The sequence below is a fragment of the Procambarus clarkii genome, chromosome 26 (genome assembly GCF_040958095.1).
Source record: "Procambarus clarkii isolate CNS0578487 chromosome 26, FALCON_Pclarkii_2.0, whole genome shotgun sequence".
NCBI classification, from domain to species: domain Eukaryota; kingdom Metazoa; phylum Arthropoda; class Malacostraca; order Decapoda; family Cambaridae; genus Procambarus; species Procambarus clarkii.
Window position 1 is genome coordinate 43,761,335 of NC_091175.1, and position 26,174 is coordinate 43,787,508.

At 49.9% G+C, this 26,174-nt stretch overlaps 3 protein-coding genes across 3 annotated transcripts; 2 read left to right on the forward strand and 1 right to left on the reverse strand.

Moving 5' to 3' along the window:
• The first annotated feature begins 1,029 nt into the window (after window positions 1–1,029).
• LOC123753561 (spidroin-1-like) lies at window positions 1,030–13,176 on the forward strand. The gene is made up of 3 exons (XM_069331691.1): window positions 1,030–1,279; window positions 10,469–11,070; window positions 11,122–13,176. The coding sequence occupies exons 1-3, from the start codon at window positions 1,030–1,032 to the stop codon at window positions 13,174–13,176; spliced, it is 2,907 nt and encodes a 968-aa protein (XP_069187792.1).
• On the reverse strand, window positions 13,173–22,524 carry LOC123753558 (elastin-like). The gene is made up of 3 exons (XM_069331692.1): window positions 22,443–22,524; window positions 20,332–22,182; window positions 13,173–14,203 (listed from the first exon to the last, which is right to left on the reverse strand). Exons 1-3 carry the CDS (start codon window positions 22,522–22,524, stop codon window positions 13,173–13,175), a joined length of 2,964 nt encoding a protein of 987 aa, XP_069187793.1.
• An 86-nt stretch (window positions 22,525–22,610) lies between these two features.
• Window positions 22,611–23,528, forward strand: LOC123753559 (serine/arginine repetitive matrix protein 1-like). The gene has a single exon (XM_069331693.1). The coding sequence runs from the start codon at window positions 22,611–22,613 to the stop codon at window positions 23,526–23,528; it is 918 nt and encodes a 305-aa protein (XP_069187794.1).
• Window positions 23,529–26,174: the final 2,646 nt, after the last annotated feature.

The window sequence follows — 26,174 nt, forward strand, 5'->3', positions numbered from 1 at the left end:
GGTATCATGTTGGATTTTTTCATTGCCATTTCATTGATGATGATCTTGCATGAGTCATCCTCCCAGGGAGGTAACCTCTCTACAGGCAGGAGCTCACGGGCTTGCTCAAGCAGGTGAAGCTCTTCAAGGTAGCAGACTGCTCTGTGATGCCATTTTTTGCTTCTCCTGTTTCCCCCTGAAAGTAGCACAGAGCTCAGTTTTTCTTGGCAATATCATTGTAATGGGGATCTCTGGCTATCCTAATTGCAAGCTTAGCATTCAGCTCCTGAATTCTGCTTTTAATACTGGGAAGGGACAACTCCTCTCGTAGATTAGACGTTTTGGCAGTTCTTGGGACTCCAAGAATGATTGTCATGGCTTCATTTTGAATGCTTTCAAGCCTTTTCATATCGGTTTGGGAGTAGGTGCACAGTACTGGTGCGGCATAGTCTATGACGGAGCGCACATAGGCTGTGTACATCATTTTGAGCACGTTAATTGAGGCTCCATGTCCATTCCAGGTCATAGCTTTCAGTGCCTTGAGTCGACTTTTGCATGTTCCTATGAGTTGATTGAGCTCCTCTTTCTTTCCCTTGTTAGAGCCGACAGTGACGCCAAGGTACCGGTAGTGGTCAACCCATTCAAGTGTTACACCATTAATTTGCAGTTCTTCATTTGCTCTCCGCTTGTGATGGGAGTATGCCTTCGTCTTGTTTGTGGAGAGAGTGAAACCGAGCTCAATACATTTCCTTCCGAGGAGTTCAATGGACTGTTCAATTTTTCCCAAGGTGGGAGCTTGTATTAGGACATCATCTGCATATCCCACTTGTTGTGTTCCTTCCGGAAAATCAATATTTGCAATGGCGTTCATAAGTACATTGAATAGTGTAGGGCTTAAGACTCCGCCTTGGGGGGTCCCGAGTTCCATATTCATTGTTCTGGAGACTGCTCCATTGAAGCAAACCTTAGCAAGATTACAACTACTGACCTAGTTGGAGTTAGTAAATGGAATGTAATAGGTAGTGATGTGGTGAAGCATACCACATGAGTATGGATGAGGCATCCATCAATATGGATGACTCATCCATGAGTATGGATGACTCATCCATGTGCATGGATGACTCATCCAAGAGTATGGATGACTCATCCATGTGTATGGATGACTCATCCATGTGCATGGATGACTCATCTAAGAGTATGGATGACTCATCCATGTGTATGGATGACTCATCCATGTGCATGGATGACTCATCCAAGAGTATGGATGACTCATCCATGTGTATGGATGACTCATCCATGTGTATGTATGACTCATCCAAGTGTATGGAAGACTCATCCAAGTGTATGGAAGACTCATCCATAACCTCTGAACTTTTTACAGCTTCGTCTTGTGCTTGACAAGGTACGGGCTCCATGCTGGGGCCGCATACTCCAGGATTGGTCTTACATATGTGGTATACAAGATTCTGAATGATTCCTTACACAGGTTTCTGAACGCTCTTCTGATGTTAGCCAGCCTCGCATACGCCGCCGATGTTATTCTTCTCATGTGGGCTTCAGGAGACAGGTTTGGTGTGACATCAACTCCTAGATCTTTCTGTCTGTCTGTTTGGTGAAGTACTTCATCTCCCATTCGGTATCCTGTGTCTGGCCTCCTGTTTCCACCGCCTAGTTTCATTACCTTACATACAGGAAACAGTCGGTAACAGCTGTCTAACTCTCAGGTATATATTTACTGGTAGGTGAACAGTTGCATCAGGGTGAAATAAACTCTGCCCATTTGTTTCCGTCTCCGCCAGGGATCGATCCCCGGGCCATAGGATCACGAGCCCCATTTTTGCCCACTCAGCCACCGGCCCCTACGTGCTGACGTGTATATGTGTACGTATGCGTGCGTGTTCTCACCTGTGTGTGCCTGCAGGATCGAGCATTAGCTCCCAGGACCCGACTTTCTCGCCGCCGTATGTTTAGAGCAATGACTCGGGCCCCGCGTACCTCTCATTACTTACACCGTGATCACATCGTAGGTTCCTTCCTCACAGTAAGTTGCTCCAAGTGTGCACTGATATCTTGAGATTTTGAGGTTATCTTGAGATGATTTCGGGGCTTAACGTCCCCGCGGCCCGGTCCTCGACCACGCCTCCTGTTTGTTACACATCCCCATCCCCGTAGCACCTGTATAACTCCCAGGTACTTACTTACTGCTGGGTAACAGGAGCATCAGGGTGAAAGAAACGCTGCCCATTTGTTTCCGCCTCCGCCGAGGATTGAACCCGGGAACTCAGGAATACGAATCCGAAGCGCTGCCCTTGTATACTCCCACAACCCCTTGTACCACCTTGTATACTCTCACAACCCTTGTACCTCCTTGTATACTCTCACAACCCTTGTACCTCCTTGTATACTCTCACAACCCTTGTACCTCTTGTATACTCTCACAACCACTTGTACCACCTTGTATACTCTCACAACCCTTGTACCTCCTTGTATACTCTCACAACCCTTGTACCACCTTGTATACTCTCACAACACCTTGTACCACCTTGTATACTCCCACAACCCCTTGTACCTCCTTGTATACTCTCACAACCCCTTGTACCACCTTGTATACTCTCACAACCCTTGAACCACCTTGTATACTCTCACAACCCTTGTACCTTCTTGTATACTCTCACAACCCCTTTTACCTCCTTGTATACTCTCACAACCCTTGTACCACCTTGTATACTCTCACAACCCTTGTACCACCTTGTATACTCCCACAACCCTTGTACCTCCTTGTATACTCTTACAACCCTTGTACCACCTTGTATACTCTCACAACCCCTTGTACCACCTTGTATACTCCCACAACACCTTGTACCTCCTTGTATACTCTCACAACCCCTTGTACCACCTTGTATACTCTCACAACACCTTGTATCACCTTGTATACCCTCACAACTACTTGTACCTCCTTGTATACTCTCACAACCCTTGTACCACCTTGTATACTCCCACAACCCCTTGTACCTCCTTGTATACTCTCACAACCCTTGTACCACCTTGTATACTCTCACAACCCTTGTACCACCTTGTATACTCTCACAACCCTTGTACCACCTTCTATACTCTCACAACCCTTGTACCACCTTGTATACTCTCACAACACCTTGTACCACCTTATATACTCCCACAACCCCTTGTACCACCTTGTATACTCCCACAACCCCTTGTACCTCCTTGTATACTCTCACAACCCTTGTACCACCTTGAATACACCCACAACCCCTTGTACCTCCTTGTATACTCTCAGAACCCCTTGTACCACCTTGTATACTCTCACAACTCTTGTACCACCTTGTATACTCTCACAACACCTTGTACCACCTTATATACTCCCACAACCCCTTGTACCACCTTGTATACTCCCACAACCCCTTGTACCTCCTTGTATACTCTCACAACACCTTGTACCACCTTATATACTCCCACAACCCCTTGTACCACCTTGTATACTCCCACAACCCCTTGTACCTCCTTGTATACTCTCACAACCCTTGTACCACCTTGTATACTCTCACAACACCTTGTACCACCTTATATACTCCCACAACCCCTTGTACCACCTTGTATACTCTCACAACCCTTGTACCTCCTTGTATACTCTTACAACCCTTGTACCACCTTGTATACTCTCACAACCCCTTGTACCACCTTGTATACTCCCACAACACCTTGTACCTCCTTGTATACTCTCACAACCCCTTGTACCACCTTGTATACTCTCACAACCCTTGTACCTTCTTGTATACTCTCACAACCCTTGTACCTCCTTGTATACTCTCACAACCCTTGTACCTCCTTGTATACTCTCACAACCCTTGTACCACCTTGTATACTCCCACAACCCCTTGTACCTCCTTGTATACTCTTACAACTCTTGTACCCCCTTGTATACTCTCACAACCCTTGTACCTCCTTGTATACTCTCACAACCCTTGTACCTCCTTGTATACTCTCACAACCCTTGTACCACCTTGTATACTCCCACAACCCCTTGTACCTCCTTGTATACTCTCACAACTCTTGTACCCCCATGTATACTCTCACAACCCTTGTACCACCTTGTATACTCTCACAACCCTTGTACCACCTTGTATACTCTCACAACACCTTGTACCTCCTTGTATACTCTCACAACACCTTGTACCACCTTGTATACTCTCACAACACCTTGTACCACCTTGTATACTCTCACAACACCTTGTACCTTCTTGTATACTCTCACAACCCTTGTACCTCCTTGTATACTCTCACAACCCTTGTACCTCCTTGTATACTCTCACAACCCTTGTACCACCTTGTATACTCCCACAACCCCTTGTACCTCCTTGTATACTCTCACAACCCCTTGTACCACTTTGTATACTCTCACAACCCTTGTACCACCTTGTATACTCTCACAACCCTTGTACCACCTTGTATACTCTCACAACACCTTGTACCTCCTTGTATACTCTCACAACACCTTGTACCACCTTGTATACTCTCACAACACCTTGTACCTCCTTGTATACTCTCACAACCCCTTGTACCACCTTGTATACTCTCACAACCACTTGTACCTCCTTGTATACTCTCACAACCCCTTGTACCACCTTGTATACTCTCACAACCCTTGTACCACCTTGTATACTCTCACAACCCCTTGTACCACCTTGTATACTCTCACAACCCCTTGTACCACCTTGTATACTCTCACAACCCCTTGTACCACCTTGTATACTCTCACAACCCTTGTACCACCTTGTATACTCCCACAACCCCTTGTACCTCCTTGTATACTCTCACAACTCTTGTACCCCCGTGTATACTCTCACAACCCTTGTACCTCCTTGTATACTCTCACAACCCTTGTACCTCCTTGTATACTCTCACAACCCTTGTACCACCTTGTATACTCCCACAACCCCTTGTACCTCCTTGTATACTCTCACAACTCTTGTACCCCCATGTATACTCTCACAACCCTTGTACATCCTTGTATACTCTCACAACCCTTGTACCACCTTGTATACTCTCACAACCCTTGTACCTCCTTGTATACTCTCACAACCCCTTGTACCACCATGTATACTCTCACAACCCTTGTACCACCTTGTATACTCTCACAACCCTTGTACCACCTTGTATACTCTCACAACACCTTGTACCTCCTTGTATACTCTCACAACACCTTGTACCACCTTGTATACTCTTACAACACCTTGTACCTCCTTGTATACTCTCACAACCCCTTGTACCACCTTGTATACTCTCACAACCACTTGTACCTCCTTGTATACTCTCACAACCCCTTGTACCACCTTGTATACTCTCACAACCCTTGTACCACCTTGTATACTCTCACAACCCCTTGTACCACCTTGTATACCCTCACAACCCCTTGTACCACCTTGTATACTCTCACAACCCCTTGTACCACCTTGTATACTCTCACAACCCCTTGTACCACCTTGTATACTCTCACAACACCTTGTACCACCTTGTATACTCTCACAACCCTTGTACCACCTTGTATACTCTCACAACCACTTGTACCACCTTGTATACTCTCACAACCCCTTGTACCACCTTGTATACTCTCACAACCCCTTGTACCACCTTGTATACTCTCACAACCACTTGTACCACCTTGTATACTCTCACAACACCTTGTACCACCTTGTATACTCTCACAACCACTTGTACCACCTTGTATACTCTCACAACCCTTGTACCACCTTGTATACTCCCACAACCCCTTGTACCTCCTTGTATACTCTCACAACTCTTGTACCCCCGTGTATACTCTCACAACCCTTGTATCTCCTTGTATACTCTCACAACCCTTGTACCTCCTTGTATACTCTCACAACCCTTGTACCACCTTGTATACTCCCACAACCCCTTGTACCTCCTTGTATACTCTCACAACTCTTGTACCCCCATGTATACTCTCACAACCCTTGTACCTCCTTGTATACTCTCACAACCATTGTACCACCTTGTATACTCTCACAACCCTTGTACCTCCTTGTATACTCTCACAACCCCTTGTACCACCTTGTATACTCTCACAACCCCTTGTACCACCTTGTATACTCTCACAACCCCTTGTACCACCTTGTATACTCTCACAACCCTTGTACCACCTTGTATACTCCCACAACCCCTTGTACCTCCTTGTATACTCTCACAACTCTTGTACCCCCGTGTATACTCTCACAACCCTTGTACCTCCTTGTATACTCTCACAACCCTTGTACCTCCTTGTATACTCTCACAACCCTTGTACCACCTTGTATACTCCCACAACCCCTTGTACCTCCATGTATACTCTCACAACTCTTGTACCCCCATGTATACTCTCACAACCCTTGTACCTCCTTGTATACTCTCACAACCCTTGTACCACCTTGTATACTCTCACAACCCTTGTACCTCCTTGTATACTCTCACAACCCCTTGTACCACCATGTATACTCTCACAACCCTTGTACCACCTTGTATACTCTCACAACCCTTGTACCACCTTGTATATTCTCACAACACCTTGTACCTCCTTGTATACTCTCACAACACCTTGTACCACCTTGTATACTCTTACAACACCTTGTACCTCCTTGTATACTCTCACAACCCCTTGTACCACCTTGTATACTCTCACAACCACTTGTACCTCCTTGTATACTCTCACAACCCCTTGTACCACCTTGTATACTCTCACAACCCTTGTACCACGTTGTATACTCTCACAACCCCTTGTACCACCTTGTATACCCTCACATCCCCTTGTACCACCTTGTATACTCTCACAACACCTTGTACCACCTTGTATACTCTCACAACCCTTGTACCACCTTGTATACTCTCACAACCACTTGTACCACCCTGTATACTCTCACAACCCCTTGTACCACCTTGTATACTCTCACAACCCTTGTACCACCTTGTATACTCTCACAACCACTTGTACCACCTTGTATACTCTCACAACACCTTGTACCACCTTGTATACTCTCACAACCACTTGTACCACCTTGTATACTCTCACAACCCTTGTACCACCTTGTATACTCCCACAACCCTTGTACCTCCTTGTATACTCTCACAACCCTTGTACCACCTTGTATACTCCCACAACCCTTGTACCACCTTGTATACTCTCACAACACCTTGTACCACCTTGTATACTCTCACAACCACTTGTACCACCTTGTATACTCTCACAACACCTTGTACCACCTTGTATACTCTCACAACCACTTGTACCACCTTGTATACTCTCACAACCCTTGTACCTCCTTGTATACTCTCACAACACCTTGTACCACCTTGTATACTCTCACAACCACTTGTACCACCTTGTATACTCTCACAACCCTTGTACCTCCTTGTATACTCTCACAACCCTTGTACCACCTTGTATACTCTCACAACACCTTGTACCACCTTGTATACTCTCACAACCACTTGTACCACCTTGTATACTCTCACAACCCTTGTACCACCTTGTATACTCCCACAACCCTTGTACCTCCTTGTATACTCTCACAACACCTTGTACCACCTTGTATACTCTCACAACACCTTGTACCACCCTTGTATACTCTCACAACCCTTGTACCACCTTGTATACTCTCACAACCACTTGTACCACCTTGTATACTCTCACAACCCTTGTACCACCTTGTATACTCCCACAACCCTTGTACCTCCTTGTATACTCTCACAACACCTTGTACCTCCTTGTATACTCTCACAACCCTTGTACCACCCTTGTATACTCTCACAACCCTTGTACCACCTTGTATACTCTCACAACCACTTGTACCACCTTGTATACTCTCACAACCCTTGTACCACCTTGTATACTCCCACAACCCTTGTACCTCCTTGTATACTCTCACAACACCTTGTACCTCCTTGTATACTCTCACAACCCTTGTACCACCCTTGTATACTCTCACAACCCTTGTACCTCCTTGTATACTCTCACAACCCTTGTACCACCTTGTATACTCCCACAACCCTTGTACCACCTTGTATACTCTCACAACCCTTGTACCACCTTGTATACTCCCACAACCCTTGTACCACCTTGTATACTCTCACAACACCTTGTACCACCTTGTATACTCTCACAACCCTTGTACCACCTTGTATACTCTCACAACCCTTGTACCACCTTGTATACTCCCACAACCCTTGTACCACCTTGTATACTCTCACAACCCTTGTACCACCTTGTATACTCCCACAACCCTTGTACCACCTTGTATACTCTCACAACCATTGTACCTCCTTGTATACTCTCACAACACCTTGTACCCCCTTGTATACTCTCACAACCCTTGTACCACCTTGTATACTCTCACAACCACTTGTACCACCTTGTATACTCTCACAACCCTTGTACCACCTTGTATACTCCCACAACCCTTGTACCTCCTTGTATACTCTCACAACACCTTGTACCCCCTTGTATACTCTCACAACCCTTGTACCACCTTGTATACTCTCACAACCCTTGTACCTCCTTGTATACTAATAAATAATAAATTAATACTAAATATCGTACCGACAGAAGGTGATTTTGGCCACATTTACAACTGCCGTTAATTCCCATTTTTTTTGGCCATTAACATTTTTCTTGCATCAATGTAGAAAAATGTCCTCATAAGACCAATAGAAACATTAAGATTATGCCAAAATTGAGGCATAATTGATGACTGTAGCAGCAGTGGTTGGTAAGTTATGGCCGGCTAAGCCATCCGGCTCCCTCCCCCTCCTAGTGGGCGCGTTCAGAGCGCCTGCCGGCCCCCAAAATGGTGTCAATCACCCAAAATAAATTTTAGTCTTACTTTCGGCATATTTCCCGGGGATTAGGAACGGCACTTTATCGGATTTTTGCGAAAAGTAATTTTCCACGTCGCCCTAATACACAGGAAGCCTTCGTTGGCTTAGTGAAGAGCGACTCTTGCTATAAGGATGTTCAAAATATACACACACACTAGCAGTCGTAGGTTGGCACACTGTGTCACGGCCCTCTTGTGTGGTCGACTGTGTCACGGCCCTCTTGTTTGGTCGACTGTGTCTCGACCCTCTTGTTTGGTCGACTGTGTCACGGCCCTCTTGTGTGGTCGACTGTGTCCCGGCCCTCTTGTTTGGTCGACTGTGTCTCGACCCTCTTGTTTGGTCGACTGTGTCTCGACCCTCTTGTTTGTACTTATTTTACACGTGGTGTATCTATTTATACACGTGGTGTATCTATTTATACACGTGGTGTATCTATTTATACACGTGGTGTATCTATTTATACACGTGGTATATCTATTTATACACGTGGTGTATCTATTTATACACGTGGTGTATCTATTTATACACGTGGTATATCTATTTATACACGTGGTGTATCTATTTATACACGTGGTGTATCTATTTATAACACCTTCAACAGAATTTCATTACCACAGCTTTGAGTGAAGGAAACTGCGCACGACGCTACTCTGAGGATGCTGGCAGTAAGTTGAGTGCAAAGTGCGCTGGAGAGTCTCAGTAGAGTTCCGGGAGCAATCAATGTTAATTTGGGCGAATTAGCTATGAAACACGTTCGTTTAGAGCAGCCTGGAGCCCTTTGTCAGCAGACTTACTGATGGCTAAACCACCACCACACGAGCACAGATGGCTTAGCCAATGGCTGACACGTGGACTATGTGACACGAGTGCGACCTGGCTTGGGAGGCGTCGAGTGCCTCCTGGCATGGGAGGCGTCGAGTGCGACCTGGCTTGGGTGGCGTCGAGTGCCTCCTGGCTTGGGAGCGTCGAGTGCCTCCTGGCTTGGGGGCGACGTGTGCTTCCTGCCTTGGGGGCGTCAAGTGTGTCCTGGCTTGGGAGGCGTCGAGTGCCTCCTGGCTTGGAGGTGTCGAGTGCCTCCTGGCTTGGGGTCGTCGAGTGCCTCCTGACTTGGGCGGCGTCGAGTGCATCCTGGCTTGGAGGCGTCGAGTGCCTCCTGGCTAGGGAGCGTCCAGTGCCTCCTGGCTTGGGAGCGTCGAGTGCCTCCTGGCTTGGGGGCGTCGAGTGCCTCCCGGCTTGGGTTCGTCGAGTGCCTCCTGGCTTGGGAGCGTGGAGTGCCTCCTGGCTTGGGGGCGTCGAGTGCCTCCCGGCTTGGGCTCGTCGAGTGCCTCCTGGCTTGGGGGCGTCGAGTGCCTCCCGGCTTGGGCTCGTCGAGTGCCTCCTGGCTTGGGGGCGTCGAGTGCCTCCCGGCTTGGGCTCGTCGAGTGCCTCCCGGCTTGGGCTCGTCGAGTGCCTCCTGGCTCCTCCCGCACTCCAAGCCTGTAGAGTGAGTGCTCACAATGACTGTTGAGTGGTATTGCTGCCTTGGGTATTGGTGCCTTGGGTATTGGTGCCTTGGGTATTGGTGCCTTGGGTATTGGTGCCTTGGGTATTGGTGCCTTGGGTATAGCAGCCTTGGGTATTGGTGCCTTGGGTATTGGTGCCTTGGGTATTGGTGCCTTGGGTATTGGTGCCTTGGGTATTGCTGCCTTGGGTATTGGTGCCTTGGGTATTGGTGCCTTGGGTATTGGAGCCTTGGGTATTGGAGCCTTGGGTATTGGTGCCTTGGGTATTGGTGCCTTGGGTATTGGTGCCTTGGGTATAGCAGCCTTGGGTATTGGTGCCTTGGGTATTGGTGCCTTGGGTATTGGTGCCTTGGGTATTGGTGCCTTGGGTATTGGAGCCTTGGGTATTGGAGCCTTGGGTATTGGTGCCTTGGGTATTGCTGCCTTGGGTATTGGTGCCTTGGGTATAGCAGCCTTGGGTATTGGTGCCTTGGGTATTGCTGCCTTGGGTATTGCTGCCTTGGGTATTGCTGCCTTGGGTATTGCTGCCTTGGGTATTGGTGCCTTGGGTATTGGTGCCTTGGGTATTGGTGCCTTGGGTATTGGTGCCTTGGGTATTGGTGCCTTGGGTATTGCTGCCTTGGGTATTGCTGCCTTGGGTATTGCTGCCTTGGGTATTGGTGCCTTGGGTATTGGTGCCTTGGGTATTGGTGCCTTGGGTATTGGTGCCTTGGGTATTGGTGCCTTAGGTATTGGTGCCTTGGGTATTGCTGCCTAGGGTATTGGTGCCTTGGGTATTGGTGCCTTGGGTATTGGTGCCTTGGGTATTGCTGCCTTGGGTATTGGTGCTTTGGGTATTGCTGCCTTGGGTATTGCTTCCTTGGGTATTGGTGCCTTGGGTATTGCTGCGTTGGGTATTGCTGCCTTGGGTATTGCTGCCTTGGGTATTGGTGCCTTGGGTATTGGTGCCTTGGGTATTGCTGCCTTGGGTATTGGTGCCTTGGGTATTGCTGCCTTGGGTATTGCTGCCTTGGGTATTGGTGCCTTGGGTACTGCTGCCTTGGGTATTGCTGCCTTGGGTACTGCTGCCTTGGGTATTGCTGCCTTGGGTATTGCTGCCTTGGGTATTGGTGCCTTGGGTATTGGTGCCTTGGGTACTGCTGCCTTGGGTATTGCTGCCTTGGGTACTGGTGCCTTGGGTATTGGTGCCTTGGGTATTGCTGCCTTGGGTATTGCTGCCTTGGGTATTGCTGCCTTGGGTATTGCTGCCTTGGGTATTGCTGCCTTGGGTATTGGTGCCTTGGGTATTGGTGCCTTGGGTATTGGTGCATTGGGTATTGGTGCCTTGGGTATTGCTGCCTTGGGTATTCCTGCCTTGGGTATTCCTGCCTTGGGTATTCCTGCCTTGGGTATTGTTGATTTGGGTATTGGTGCCTTGGGTATTCCTGCCTTGGGTATAGGTGCTTTGGGTATTGGTGCCTTGGGTATTGGTGCCTTGGGTATTGGTGCCTTGGGTATTGGTGCCTTGGGTATTGGTGCCTTGGGTATTGATGCCTTGGGTATTGCTGATTTGGGTATTGCTGCCTTGGGTATTGCTTCCTTGGGTATTGGTGCCTGGGGTATTGGTGCCTTGGGTATTGGTGCCTTGGGTATTGGTGCCTTGGGTATTGCTGATTTGGGTATTGGTGCCTTGGGTATTGCTGCCTTGGGTATTGCTTCCTTGGGTATTGGTGCCTTGGGTATTGCTGCCTTGGGTATTGGTGCCTTGGGTACTGCTGCTTTGGGTATTGCTGCCTTGGGTATTGGTGCCTTGGGTACTGCTGCCTTGGGTATTGCTGCCTTGGGTACTGCTGCCTTGGGTATTGCTGCCTTGGGTATTGCTGCCTTGGGTATTGGTGCTTTGGGTACTGCTGCCTTGGGTATTGCTGCCTTGGGTACTGGTGCCTTGGGTATTGGTGCCTTGGGTATTGGTGCCTTGGGTATTGCTACCTTGGGTATTGCTGCCTTGGGTATTGCTGCCTTGGGTATTGGTGCCTTGGGTATTGGTGCCTTGGATATTGGTGCTTTGGGTATTGGTGCCTTGGGTATTGGTGCCTTGGGTATTGGTGCTTTGGGTATTGGTGCCTTGGGTATTGGTGCCTTGGGTATTGGTGCCTTGGGTATTGGTGCCTTGGGTATTGGTGCCTTGGGTATTGGTGCCTTGGGTATTGGTGCCTTGGGCATTGGTGCCTTGGGCATTGGTGCTTTGGGTATTGCTGCCTTGGGTATTGGTGCCTTGGGTATTGGTGCCTTGGGTACTGCTGCCTTGGGTATTGCTGCCTTGGGTACTGGTGCCTTGGGTACTGGTGCCTTGGGTACTGGTGCCTTGGGTATTGGTGCCTTGGGTATTGGTGCCTTGGGTATTGGTGCCTTGGGTATTGGTGCCTTGGGTATTGGTGCCTTGGGTATTGCTGCCTTGGGTATTGGTGCTTTGGGTATTGGTACCTTGGGTATTGGTGCCTTGGGTATTCCTGCCTTGGGTATTGGTGCCTTGGGTATTGCTGCCTTGGGTATTGCTGCCTTGGGTATTGGTGCCCTGGGTATTGGTGCCTTGGGTATTGCTGCCTTGGTTATTGGTGCCTTGGGTATAGCAGCCTTGGGTATTGGTGACTTGGGTACTGCTGCCTTGGGTATTGGTGCCTTGGGTATTGCTGCCTTGGGTATTGGTGCCCTGGGTATTGGTGCCTTGGGTATTGCTGCCTTGGGTATTGGTGCCTTGGGTATTGGTGCCTTGGGTATTGGTGCTTTGGGTATTGGTGCCTTGGGTATTGGTGCCTTGGGTATTGGTGCCTAATTGGGTATTGGTGCCTTGGGTATTGCTGCCTTGGGTATTGGTGCTTTGGGTATTGGTGCCTTGGGTATTGGTGCCTTGGGTATTCCTGCCTTGGGTATTGGTGCCTTGGGTATTGGTGCCTTGGGTATTGGTGCCTTGGGTATTGGTGCCTTGGGTATTGGTGCTTTGGGTATTGGTGCTTTGGGTATTGCTGCCTTGGGTATTGGTGCTTTGGGTATTGGTGCCTTGGGTATTGGTGCCTTGGGTATTGGTGCCTTGGGTATTGCTGCCTTGGGTATTGCTGCCTTGGGTATTGCTGCCTTGGGTATTGCTGCCCTGGGTATTGGTGCCTTGGGTATTGCTGCCTTGGGTATTGGTGCCTTGGGTATAGCAGCCTTGGACATTGCTGCCTTGGGTATTGCTGCCTTGGGTATTGGTGCCTTGGGTATTGCTGCCTTGGGTATTGGTGCCTTGGGTATTGCTGCCTTGGGTATTGGTGCCTTGGGTATAGCAGCCTTGGGTATTGGTGCCTTGGGTATTGCTGCCTTGGGTATTGGTGCCTTGGGTATAGCAGCCTTGGGTATTGGTGCCTTGGGTACTGCTGCCTTGGGTATTGGTGCCTTGGGTATTGCTGCCTTGGGTATTGGTGCCTTGGGTATTGCTGCCTTGGGTATTGGTGCCTTGGGTATTGGTGCCTTGGGTATTGCTGCCTTGGGTATTGGTGCCTTGGGTATTGCTGCCTTGGGTATTGGTGCATTGGGTATTGGTGCCTTGGGTATTGGTGCCTTGGGTATTGCTGCCTTGGGTATTGCTGCCTTGGGTATTGTTGCCTTGGGTATTTCTGCCTTGGGTATTGCTGCCTTGGGTATTGCTGCCTTGGGTATTGGTGCCTTGGGTATTGGTGCCTTGGGTATTGCTGCCTTGGGTATTGCTGCCTTGGGTATTGCTGCCTTGGGTATTGGTGCCTTGGGTATTGCTGCCTTGGGTATTGCTGCCTTGGGTATTGCTGCCTTGGGTATTGGTGCCTTGGGTATAGGAGCCTTGGGTACTGGAGCCACATCAGTTGCCTTAAGGCCTCTAGTGTCCCCGTGTGCCAGCTGGTCTCGTCACTGGGCTCAACACTCGTACCACTTAACACACTGGGCTCAACACTCGTGCCACTTAACACACTGGGCTCAACACTCGTACCACTTAACACACTGGGCTCAACACTCGTGCCACTTAACACACTGGGCTCAACACTCGTGCGACTTAACACACTGGGCTCAACACTCGTGCGACTTAACACACTGGGCTCAACACTCGTGCCACTTAACACACTGGGCTCAACACTCGTGCGACTTAACACACTGGGCTCAACACTCGTGCCACGTAACACACTGGGCTCAACACTCGTGCCACGTAACACACTGGGCTCAACACTCGTGCCACGTAACACACTGGGCTCAACACTCGTGCCACGTAACACACTGGGCTCAACACTCGTGCCACGTAACACACTGGGCTCAACACTCGGCCTCGGGTCCAGGGATTTGGATATCATTCAAAATGAACAAATACACAAGGGCTTTGACGATGGTTCGAACCTATGCGCTAATTGTTCCCAGACGCGTTCTTGTCCACTGAGCCACGACGTGGACGAGATCTGCAGCCTGGAATGCTACTGCTCCCCCGAGGGTCCCGGGGGCAGCACTCACGCCTAACTGGGGTTCACACAGTTCCTCCGTGCACTCGGACGCCGTCAAGCTAACAGTTCGACCCCTGGCGCACCTTGTTCAGTTGCCAGCGCGTCGGGGATACTCAGCGCTCGGGTTGGAGCCTCCATGGACTCTTCATTTGATATATAACGTTATTGTGATTTCTGTGTGTGTTATTATTATTATTATTCTCGCTATGTGTATTAATAAATAATAATAAGTACAAATCTGTACTCTCGCGGTGTTCCTTCACGCGCTAAACACAGACTTATTCGTTGCTTTTAGGATTTAATTAATTATTTGTCGTCGTCAGCCCAAGACGCTTCGCTTGTAAATATACGTTCAATAATGGTGAAGTTTTTGTATTTTTAATTGGCATATGTGAAGACATAGTTGGGATTGTTTGTCATCATTTGTTTGGGTCTCTGCTCCAGTTATATATCTGCGGTCGAGAAGGATTCTTTAAGCTTCTGTTCCATTTCTGCGGACGGTAGAGCGACGGTCTCGCTTCATGCAGGCCGGCGTTCAATCCCCGACCGTCCACAAGTGGTTAGGCACCATTAATCCCAAATTCTTATCCTGACGCCCTTCCAGTGCTGTATAGTCATATAGTGCAGGTGGTGTATACCAGTGTAGGTGGAGTATACCAGTGTAGGTGGAGTATACCAGTGTAGGTGGAGTATACCAGTGTAGGTGGTGTATACCAGTGTATGTGGAGGTGAAGATAGTGTTGGACTGCGCTAGGACTGTCCCGGGTGTTGCTAGGACTGTCACTGGTGCTGCTAGGACTGTCCCTGGTGCTGCTAGGACTGTCCCTGGTGCTGCTAGGACTAGACTGTCCCTGGTGCTGCTAAGACTGTCCCTGGTACTGCTAGGACTGTCCCGGGTGCTGCTAGGACTGTCCCTGGTGCTGCTAGGACTGTCACTGGTGCTGCTAGGACTGTCCCTGGTGCTGCTAGGACTGTCCCGGGTGCTGCTAGGACTGTCACTGGTGCTGCTAGGACTGTCCCTGGTGCTGCTAGGACTGTCCCTGGTGCTGCTAGGACTATCCCTGGTGCTGCTAGGACTATCCTTGGTGCTGCTAGGACTGTCCCTGGTGCTGCTAGGACTAGACTGTCCCTGGTGCTGCTAAGACTGTCCCTGGTACTGCTAGGACTGTCCCTGGTGCTGCTAGGACTGTCCCTGGTGCTGCTAGGACTGTCCCTGGTGCTGCTAGGACTGTCCCTGGTGCTGCTAAGACTGTCCCTGGAGCTGCTAGGACAGTCCCTGGTGCTGCTAGGACTGTCCCTGGTGCTGCTAGGACTATCCCTGGTGCTGCTAGGACTAGCCTTGGTGCTGCTAGGACTGTCCCTGGTGCTGCTAGGACTAGACTGTCCCTGGTGCTGCTAAGACTGTCCCTGGTACTGCTAGGACTGTCCCTGGTGCTGCTAAGACTGTCCCTGGAGCTGCTAGGACTGTCACTGGTGCTGCTAGGACTGTCCTTGGTGCTGCTAGGACTGTCCCTAGTGCTACTAGGACTGTCCTTGGTGCTGCTAGGACTGACCCTGGTGCTGCTAGGACTGTCCCTGGTGCTGCTAGGACTGTCCCTGGTGCTGCTAGGACTGTCCCTGGTGCTGCTAGGACTGACCTCTGGTGCTGCTAGGACTGTCCCTAGTGCTGCTAGGACTGACCCTGGTGCTGCTAGGACTATCCCTGGTGCTGCTAGGACTGACCCTGGTGCTGCTAGGACTGTCCCTGGTGCTGCTAGGACTGTCCCTGGTGCTGCTAGGACTGTCCGTGGTGCTGCTAGGACTGACCCTGGTGCTGCTAGGACTGTTCCTGGTGCTGCTAGGACTGTTCCTGGTGCTTCTAGGACTGTCCCTGGTGCTGCAAGGACTGTCCCTGGTGCTGCTAAGACTGTCCCTGGTGCTGCTAGGACTGTCCCTGGTGCTACTAGGACTGTCCCTGGAGCTGCTAGGACTGTTCCTGGTGCTGCTAGGACTGACCCCTGGTGCTTCTAGGACTGTCCCTGGTGCTGCTAGGACTGTCCCTAGTGCTGCTAGGACTATCCCTGGTGCTGCTAGGGCTATCCCTGGTGCTGCTAGCACTGTCCCTGGTGCTGCTAGGACTGTCCCTAGTGCTGCTATAGGACTATCCCTGGTGCTGCTAGGACTGTCCCTGGTGCTGCTAGCACTGTCCCTGGTGCTGCTAGGACTATCCCTGGTGCTGCTAGGACTGTCCCTGGTGCTGCTAGGACTGTCCCTGGTGCTGTTAGCACTGTCCCTGGTGCTGCTAGGACTGTCCCTAGTGCTGCTAGGACTATCCCTGGTGCTGCTAGGACTGTCCCTAGTGCTGCTAGGACTGTCCCTGGTGCTGCTAGGACTGTCCCTGGTGCTGCTAGGACTGTCCCTGGTGCTGCTAGGACTGTCCCTGGTGCTGCTAGGACTGTCCCTAGTGCTGCTAGGACTATCCCTGGTGCTGCTAGGACTATCCCTGGTGCTGCTAGAACTGTCCCTGGTGCTGCTAGGACTGTCCCTAGTGCTGCTAGGACTGTCCCTGGTGCTGCTAGCACTGTCCCTGGTGCTGCTAGGACTATCCCTGGTGCTGCTAAGACTGTCCCTGGTGCTGCTAGGACTGTCCCTGGTGCTGCTAGGACTGCCTCTGGTGCTGCTAGGACTGTCCCTGGTGCTGCTAGCACTGTCCCTGGTGCTGCTAGGACTGTCCCTGGTGCTGCTAGGACTGTGCACGCGTGGAGGAGGGGGGGGGAGCCAGCCTGACAACCGTCCTGGCTTAACAAGGTGATTCCTGGGATGCAGCTCAAGTGGAAACCTCTCTGTATTTTCCTGGAAAATGTGCGTCTCATTTGCATGCAAGAGAAGACTCCGCTGATGACTGCGTCGCTCTTCCTGCTCTGTCTGCTCGCTTCTTCTGCTCTAAAGTATCGCTCTATACTCACATACACATATTCATACATATATATTAGTATGGGGATAAACCACATATGAAAAATTAAAGAATGCGGGACGCGTTTTCGGCTTAATTCGCCTTCATCAGAGCTAGATGGAGAGTTTGTTGTGATCGATGTTGCATATATTAGTATGTTTAGGCAGTCTTGCAGACACGGTATTATGACTCACAGGGCGAGATCAGTGCATCAAGCACGAGTCTCCTACATATTTATTATGGGTTTTCTTCACTTAAGAAGGAAGTATTAAACATAACTCTCCCAGGTTTATTTTGTCCCTATATATCACTTGACGCTTAGAGATGCGTCTCGCTGAGCGTGTCAACATGTTCAGAGGTTGAGGTGAAGCATGCTCCGGCCCCGGCATGTATGTAGACAAGAGATGTGAGGTGACTTATACCTTCACTCCAAACAAACAAACAAACAATAACACTTACGGGTTATTCATGCCCGTGCCACCTCTTGGGTGGATTAATCGTCATCAATCAATCAATCGAGGTGACTCACGACGCTTGGGCCAGTAGGCTTCCTGTACTTGCGTAATTCTTGTGTTGATTGTTGGGTGATTCAGCTGTTGAATATTGTGTCTTGGTCATGGTGGCCTGGTGGATAGCGCGCAGGGCTCGTAATTCTGTGGCGCGGGTTCGATTCCCGCACGAGGCAGAAACAAATGGGCAAAGTTTCTTTCACCCTGAATGCCCCTGTTACCTAGCAGTAAATAGGTACCTGGGTGTTAGTCAGCTGTCACGGGCTGCTTCCTGGGGGTGGAGGCCTGGTCGAGGACCGGGCCACGGGGACACTAAAGCCCCGAAATCATCTCAAGATGGTGCTGATGATAAAAAAGGTACTGAACTGGTTGTTAAGAACTGGCTCAGTGTTTGACGTGTCGTGTTTTGTCGGTGTCTAATATTCTGATGTCAATATATTTGTCATTATGTTCTCTGAGGGAGTCTTGTTTGTGCATTGTCAGGCAACTGGATAATATATATTTTTGTCTTGCCTATATACTGAAATCCTCGTGGCTGACAGTCCCCAAGAGGACACGGGAAGGCTGTCGTCTCTCGTGAAGTTTTGGTTGTTATCTGGAGAGGTTACATTGTCGTCCCTGATGGTTCATGGTGGTAGTTTGTCGTCCCTGATGGTTCATGGTGGTAGTTTGTCGTCCCTGATGGTTCATGGTGGTAGTTTGTCGTCCCTGATGGTTCATGGTGGTAGTTTGTCGTCCCTGATGGTTCATGGTGGTAGTTTGTCGTCCCTGATGGTTCATGGTGGTAGTTTGTCGTCCCTGATGGTTCATGGTGGTAGTTTGTCGTCCCTGGTGGTTCATGGTGGTAGTTTGTCGTCCCTGGTGGTTCGTGAATAGCGCGTGAATAAACAACACGAAAGTGAGAGTACAGACAATTTATTTGTTAATACACATAGCAAGAATAATAATAATAATAATAATAATAATAATAATAATAATAATAAGACACACAGAAATCACAATAACGTTATATATCAAATGAACAGTCCATGGGGGCTCGAACCCGAGCGCTGAGTATCCCCGACGCGCTGGCAACTGAACAAGGTGCGCCAGGGGTCGAACTGTTAGCTTGACGGCGTCCGAGTGCACGAAGGAACTGTGTGAACCCCAGTTAGGCGTGAGTGGTGCCCCCGGGACCCTCGGGGGAGCAGTAGCACTCCAGGCTGCTGATCTCGTCCACGTCGTGGCTCAGTGGACAAGAACGCGTCTGGGAACACTTAGCGCACAGGTTCGAACCATCGTCAAAGCCCTTGTGTATTTGTTCATTTTGAATGATATCCAAATCCCTGGACCCGAGGCCGAGTGCTGAGCCCAGTGTGTTACGTGGCACGAGTGTTGAGCCCAGTGTGTTACGTGGCACGAGTGTTGAGCCCAGTGTGTTAAGTGGCACGAGTGTTGAGCCCAGTGTGTTAAGTGGCACGAGTGTTGAGCCCAGTGTGTTAAGTGGCACGAGTGTTGAGCCCAGTGTGTTAAGTGGCACGAGTGTTGAGCCCAGTGTGTTAAGTGGCACGAGTGTTGAGCCCAGTGTGTTAAGTCGCACGAGTGTTGAGCCCAGTGTTTTAAGTGGCACGAGTGTTGAGCCCAGTGTGTTAAGTGGCACGAGTGTTGAGCCCAGTGTGTTACGTGGCACGAGTGTTGAGCCCAGTGTGTTACGTGGCACGAGTGTTGAGCCCAGTGTGTTACGTGGCACGAGTGTTGAGCCCAGTGTGTTAAGTGGCACGAGTGTTGAGCCCAGTGTGTTAAGTGGCACGAGTGTTGAGCCCAGTGTGTTAAGTGGCACGAGTGTTGAGCCCAGTGTGTTAAGTGGCACGAGTGTTGAGCCCAGTGTGTTAAGTGGCACGAGTGTTGAGCCCAGTGTGTTAAGTGGCACGAGTGTTGAGCCCAGTGTGTTAAGTGGCACGAGTGTTGAGCCCAGTGTGTTAAGTGGCACGAGTGTTGATCCCAGTGACGAGACCAGCTGGCACACGGGGACACTAGAGGCCTTAAGGCAACTGATGTGGCTCCAGTACCCAAGGCTGCTATACCCAAGGCACCAATACCCAAGGCACCAATACCCAAGGCACCAATACCCAAGGCAACAGTACCCAAGGCACCAATACCCAAGGCACCAATACCCAAGGCAACAGTACCCAAGGCACCAATACCCAAGGCACCAATATCCAAGGCAGCAATACCCAAGGCAGCAATACCCAAGGCACCAATACCCAAGGCACCAATACCCAAGGCAACAGTACCCAAGGCACCAATACCCAAGGCACCAATACCCAAGGCAACAGTACCCAAGGCACCAATACCCAAGGCACAAATACCCAAGGCAACAGTACCCAAGGCACCAATACCCAAGGCACCAATACCCAAGGCAACAGTACCCAAGGCACCAATACCCAAGGCACCAATACCCAAGGCAACAGTACCCAAGGCACCAATACCCAAGGCACCAATACCCAAGGCACCACTACCCAAGGCAACAGTACCCAAGGCACCAATACCCAAGGCACCAATACCCAAGGCTTCAATACCCAAGGCGCCAATACCCAAGGCAGCAATACCCAAGGCACCAATACCCAAGGTAACAGTACCCAAAGCACCAATACCCAAAGCACCAATACCCAAGGCACCAATACCCAAGGCACCAATACCCAAGGCTTCAATACCCAAGGCACCAATACCCAAGGCACCAATACCCAAGGCAGCAATACCCAAGGCACCAATACCCAAGGCACCAATACCCAAGGCAACAGTACCCAAGGCAGCAATACCCAAGACAGCAATACCCAAGGCACCAATACCCAAGACAGCAATACCCAAGGCACCAATACCCAAGGCAGCAATACCCAAGGCACCAATACCCAAGACAGCAATACCCAAGGCAGCAATACCCAAGGCAACAGTACCCAAGGCAGCAATACCCAAGACAGCAATACCCAAGGCACCAATATCCAAGGCAACAATACCCAAGGCAGCAATACCCAAGGCAGCAATACCCAAGGCAACAGTACCCAAGGCAGCAATACCCAAGGCACCAATACCCAAGGCAGCAATACCCAAGGCACCAATACCCAAGACAGCAATACCCAAGACAGCAATACCCAAGGCAACAATACCCAAGGCAGCAATACCCAAGGCACCAATACCCAAGGCAGCAATACCCAAGGCAGCAATACCCAAGGCACCAATACCCAAGGCAGCAATACCCAAGGCAGCAATATCCAAGGCACCAATACCCAAGGCAGCAATACCCAAGGCAGCAATATCCAAGGCACCAATACCCAAGGCAGCAATACCCAAGGCTTCAATACCCAAGGCACCAGTACCCAAGGCACCAATACCTAAGGCACCAATACCCAAGGCACCAATACCCAAGTCACCAATACCCAAGGCAGCAATACCCAAGGCACCAATACCCAAGACAGCAAGACCCAAGGCATCAATACCCAAGTCACCAATACCCAAGGCACCAATACCCAAGGCACCAATACCCAAGGCACCAATACCCAAGGCACCAATACCCAAGGCACCAATATCCAGGCCACCAATACCCAAGGCAACAATACCCAAGGCAGCAATACCCAAGGCACCAATACCCAAGGCACCAATACCCAAGGCAGCAATACCCAAGGCACCAATACCCAAGGCACCAATACCCAAGGCACCAATACCCAAGGCAACAATACCCAAGGCAGCAATACCCAAGGCACCAATAACCAAGGCACCAATACCCAAGGCAGCAATACCCAAGGCTTCAATACCCAAGGCACCAATACCCAAGGCACCAATTCCCAAGGCAACAATACCCAAGGCAGCAATACCCAAGGCACCAATAACCAAGGCACCAATACCCAAGGCAGCAATACCCAAGGCTTCAATACCCAAGGCAGCAATACCCAAGGCACCAATACCCAAGACAACAAGACCGGATTAACTATCAACACTCTGAGAGAATGCAATATTTGAGTACATATTGTACTCTTGGTGTTAAGAGTGCAACATGTGAGTGCTGGTCGTGTAGTGGCCAGAGAGGAGTCACCAGAATACACGTCTCTCCGTGCACAGCTGTAAGACCTTTGGTCCAAGACCAGAAGTATACATTCCATTCACTTGGGCTGTATGGGTCTCGAACCCTGGACACCACTCGTGTGGGGCAGAAGCTCTACCGACTGGACTATGAGTAGTCTTAAAAGGAAAATTTCTGGAAGCAGCATCCTGATGCTAAACTGGAATTTTTACCAATGGAAGACTACCTTTGTTGGGTGCCTATGGACCGCCTGAGCACCGCCATGGTATTGTAATGGTCACTACGCACTCATCAGTCAATGTGAGCACTCTACAGGCTTGGAGTGCGGGAGAGCCAGGGGGCACTCGACGCCCTCAAGGCAGGAAGCACTCGTCGCCCCCAAGCCAGGAGGTACTCGACGCCCCCAAGCCAGGAGGCACTCGATGCCCCCAAGCCAGGAGGCACTCGACGCCTCCCAAGCCAGGAGGCACTCGACGCCCTCAAGCCAGGAGGCACTCGACGCCTCCCAAGCCAGGAGGCACTCGACGCCTCCCAAGCCAGGACGCACTCGACGCCCCCAAGACAGGAGGCACTCGATGCCCCCAGGCCAGGAGGCACTCGACGCCTCCCAAGCCAGGAGGCACTCGACGCCTCCCAAGCCAGGAGGCACTCGACGCCTCCCAAGCCAGGAGGCACTCGACGCCTCCCAAGTCAGGAGGCACTCGACGCCTCCCAAGCCAGGAGGCACTCGACGCCCCCAAGCCAGGAGGCACTCGATGCCCCCAAGCCAGGAGGCACTCGATGCCCCCAAGCCAGGAGGCACTCGACGCCTCCCAAGCCAGGAGGCACTCGACGCCTCCCAAGCCAGGAGGCACTCGATGCCCCCAGGCCAGGAGGCACTCGACGCCTCCCAAGCCAGGAGGCACTCGACGCCTCCCAAGCCAGGAGGCACTCGACGCCTCCCAAGCCAGGAGGCAGAGGCACTCGACGCCCTCAAGCCAGGAGGCACTCGACGCCTCCCATGCCAGGAGGCACTCGACGCCTCCCATGCCAGGAGGCACTCGACGCCTCCCAAGCCAGGAGGCACTCGTGTCACATAGTCCACGTGTCAGCCATTGGCTAAGCCATCTGTGCTCGTGTGGTGGTGGTTTAGCCATCAGTAAGTCTGCTGACAAAGGGCTCCAGGCTGCTCTAAACGAACGTGTTTCATAGCTAATTCGCCCAAATTAACATTGATTGCTCCCGGAACTCTATTGAGACTCTCCAGCGCACTTTGCACTCAACTTACTGCCAGCATCCTCAGAGTAGCGTCGTGCGCAGTTTCCTTCACTCAAAGCTGTGGTAATGAAATTCTGTTGAAGGTGTTATAAATAGATACACCACGTGTATAAATAGATACACCACGTGTATAAATAGATACACCACGTGTATAAATAGATATACCACGTGTATAAATAGATACACCACGTGTATAAATAGATACACCACGTGTATAAATAGATATACCACGTGTATAAATAGATACACCACGTGTATAAATAGATACACCACGTGTATAAATAGATACACCACGTGTATAAATAGATACACCACGTGTAAAATAAGTACAAACAAGAGGGTCGAGACACAGTCGACCAAACAAGAGGGTCGAGACACAGTCGACCAAACAAGAGGGCCGGGACACAGTCGACCACACAAGAGGGCCGTGACACAGTCGACCAAACAAGAGGGCCGGGACACAGTCGACCAAACAAGAGAGCCGAGACACAGTCGACAAAACAAGAGGGTCGAGACACAGTCGACCAAACAAGAGAGTCAGACACAGTCGACCAAACAAGAGGGCCGTGACACAGTCGACCAAACAAGAGGGCCGTGACACAGTCGACCACACAAGAGGGCCGGGACACAGAGTGCCAACCTACGACTGCTAGTGTGTGTGTATATTTTGAACATCCTTATAGCAAGTGTCACTCTTCACTAAGCCAACGAAGGCTTCCTGTGTATTAGAGCGACGTGGAAAATTACTTTTCGCAAAAATCCGATAAAGTGCCGTTCCTAATCCCCGGGAAATATGCCGAAAGTAAGACTAAAATTTATTTTGGGTGATTGACACCATTTTGGGGGCCGGCAGGCGCTCTGAACGCGCCCACTAGGAGGGGGGAGGGAGCCGGATGGCTTAGCCGGCCATAACTTACCAACCACTGCTGCTACAGTCATCAATTATGCCTCAAATTTTGCATAATCTTAATGTTTCTATTGGTCTTATGAGGACATTTTTCTACATTGATGCAAGAAAAATGTTAATGGCCCAAAAAAATTTGGGAATTAACGGCAGTTGTAAATGTGGCCAAAATCACCTTCTGTCGGTACGATATTTAGTATTAATTTATTATTTATTAGTATACAAGGTGGTACAAGGTGTTGTGAGAGTATACAAGGAGGTACAAGGGTTGTGAGAGTATACAAGGTGGTACAAGGGGTTGTGAGAGTATACAAGGTGGTACAAGGGGTTGTGAGAGTATGCAAGGGGGTACAAGGGTTGTGAGAGTATACAAGGTGGTACAAGGGTTGTGAGAGTATACAAGGAGGTACAAGGGTTGTGAGAGTATACAAGGTGGTACAAGGGTTGTGAGAGTATACAAGGAGGTACAAGGTGTTGTGAGAGTATACAAGGTGGTACAAGGGTTGTGAGAGTATACAAGGTGGTACAAGGGTTGTGAGAGTATACAAGGTGGTACAAGGGTTGTGAGAGTATACAAGGTGGTACAAGGGGTTGTGAGAGTATACAAGGTGGTACAAGGGTTGCGAGAGTATACAAGGAGGTACAAGGGTTGTGAGAGTATACAAGGTGGTACAAGGTGTTGTGAGAGTATACAAGGTGGTACAAGGGTTGTGGGAGTATACAAGGTGGTACAAGGTGTTGTGAGAGTATACAAGGTGGTACAAGGGTTGTGGGAGTATACAAGGTGGTACAAGGGTTGTGAGAGTATACAAGGTGGTACAAGGTGTTGTGAGAGTATACAAGGTGGTACAAGGGTTGTGAGAGTATACAAGGTGGTACAAGGGGTTGTGAGAGTATACAAGGAGGTACAAGGGTTGTGGGAGTATACAAGGTGGTACAAGGGGTTTTGGGAGTATACAAGGTGGTACAAGGGGTTTTGGGAGTATACAAGGTGGTACAAGGGGTTTTGGGAGTATACAAGGTGGTACAAGGGTTGTGAGAGTATACAAGGTGGTACAAGGGTTGTGAGAGTATACAAGGTGGTACAAGGTGTTGTGAGTGTATACAAGGGTTGTGAGAGTATACAAGGTGGTACAAGGGGTTGTGAGAGTATACAAGGAGGTACAAGGGTTGTGAGAGTATACAAGGAGGTACAAGGTGTTGTGAGAGTATACAAGGTGGTACATTGGGGTTTTGGGAGTATACAAGGTGGTACAAGGGGTTGTGGGAGTATACAAGGTGGTACATTGGGGTTTTGGGAGTATACAAGGAGGTACAAGGGGTTGTGGGAGTATACAAGGTAGTACATTGGGGTTTTGGGAGTATACAAGGTGGTACAAGGGGTTTGGGAGTATACAAGGTGGTACAAGGGTTGTGAGAGTATACAAGGTGGTACAAGGGTTGTGAGAGTATACAAGGAGGTACAAGGGTTGTGAGAGTATACAAGGAGGTACAAGGGGTTGTGAGAGTATACAAGGTGGTACAAGGGTTGTGAGAGTATACAAGGTGGTACAAGTGGTTGTGAGAGTATACAAGGTGGTACAAGGTGTTGTGAGAGTATACAAGGTGGTACAAGGTGTTGTGAGAGTATACAAGGAGGTACAAGGGTTGTGGGAGTATACAAGGTGGTACAAGGG

What these genes read in the sequence shown, in the direction of transcription:
- LOC123753561 (XM_069331691.1), top strand. Translation starts at nt 1,030, where the DNA reads ATGGATGAGGCATCCATCAATATGGATGACTCATCCATGAGTATGGAT. An exon ending in TATGGATGACTCATCCATGT is followed by an intron (nt 1,280 to 10,468) that starts GTATGTATGACT and finishes CCTTGGGTATAG; the next exon opens with CAGCCTTGGGTATTGGTGCC. An exon ending in TTGGTGCCTTGGGTATTGGT is followed by an intron (nt 11,071 to 11,121) that starts GCCTTGGGTATT and finishes ATTGCTGCCTAG; the next exon opens with GGTATTGGTGCCTTGGGTAT.
- LOC123753558 (XM_069331692.1), bottom strand. Translation starts at nt 22,524, where the DNA reads ATGCTGCTTCCAGAAATTTTCCTTTTAAGACTACTCATAGTCCAGTCG. An exon ending in CCACACGAGTGGTGTCCAGG is followed by an intron (nt 22,183 to 22,442) that starts GTTCGAGACCCA and finishes TGGGTATTGAAG; the next exon opens with CCTTGGGTATTGCTGCCTTG. An exon ending in CTTGGGTATAGCAGCCTTGG is followed by an intron (nt 14,204 to 20,331) that starts GTACTGGAGCCA and finishes ATGTGGCTCCAG; the next exon opens with TACCCAAGGCTCCTATACCC.
- LOC123753559 (XM_069331693.1), top strand. Translation starts at nt 22,611, where the DNA reads ATGGTCACTACGCACTCATCAGTCAATGTGAGCACTCTACAGGCTTGG.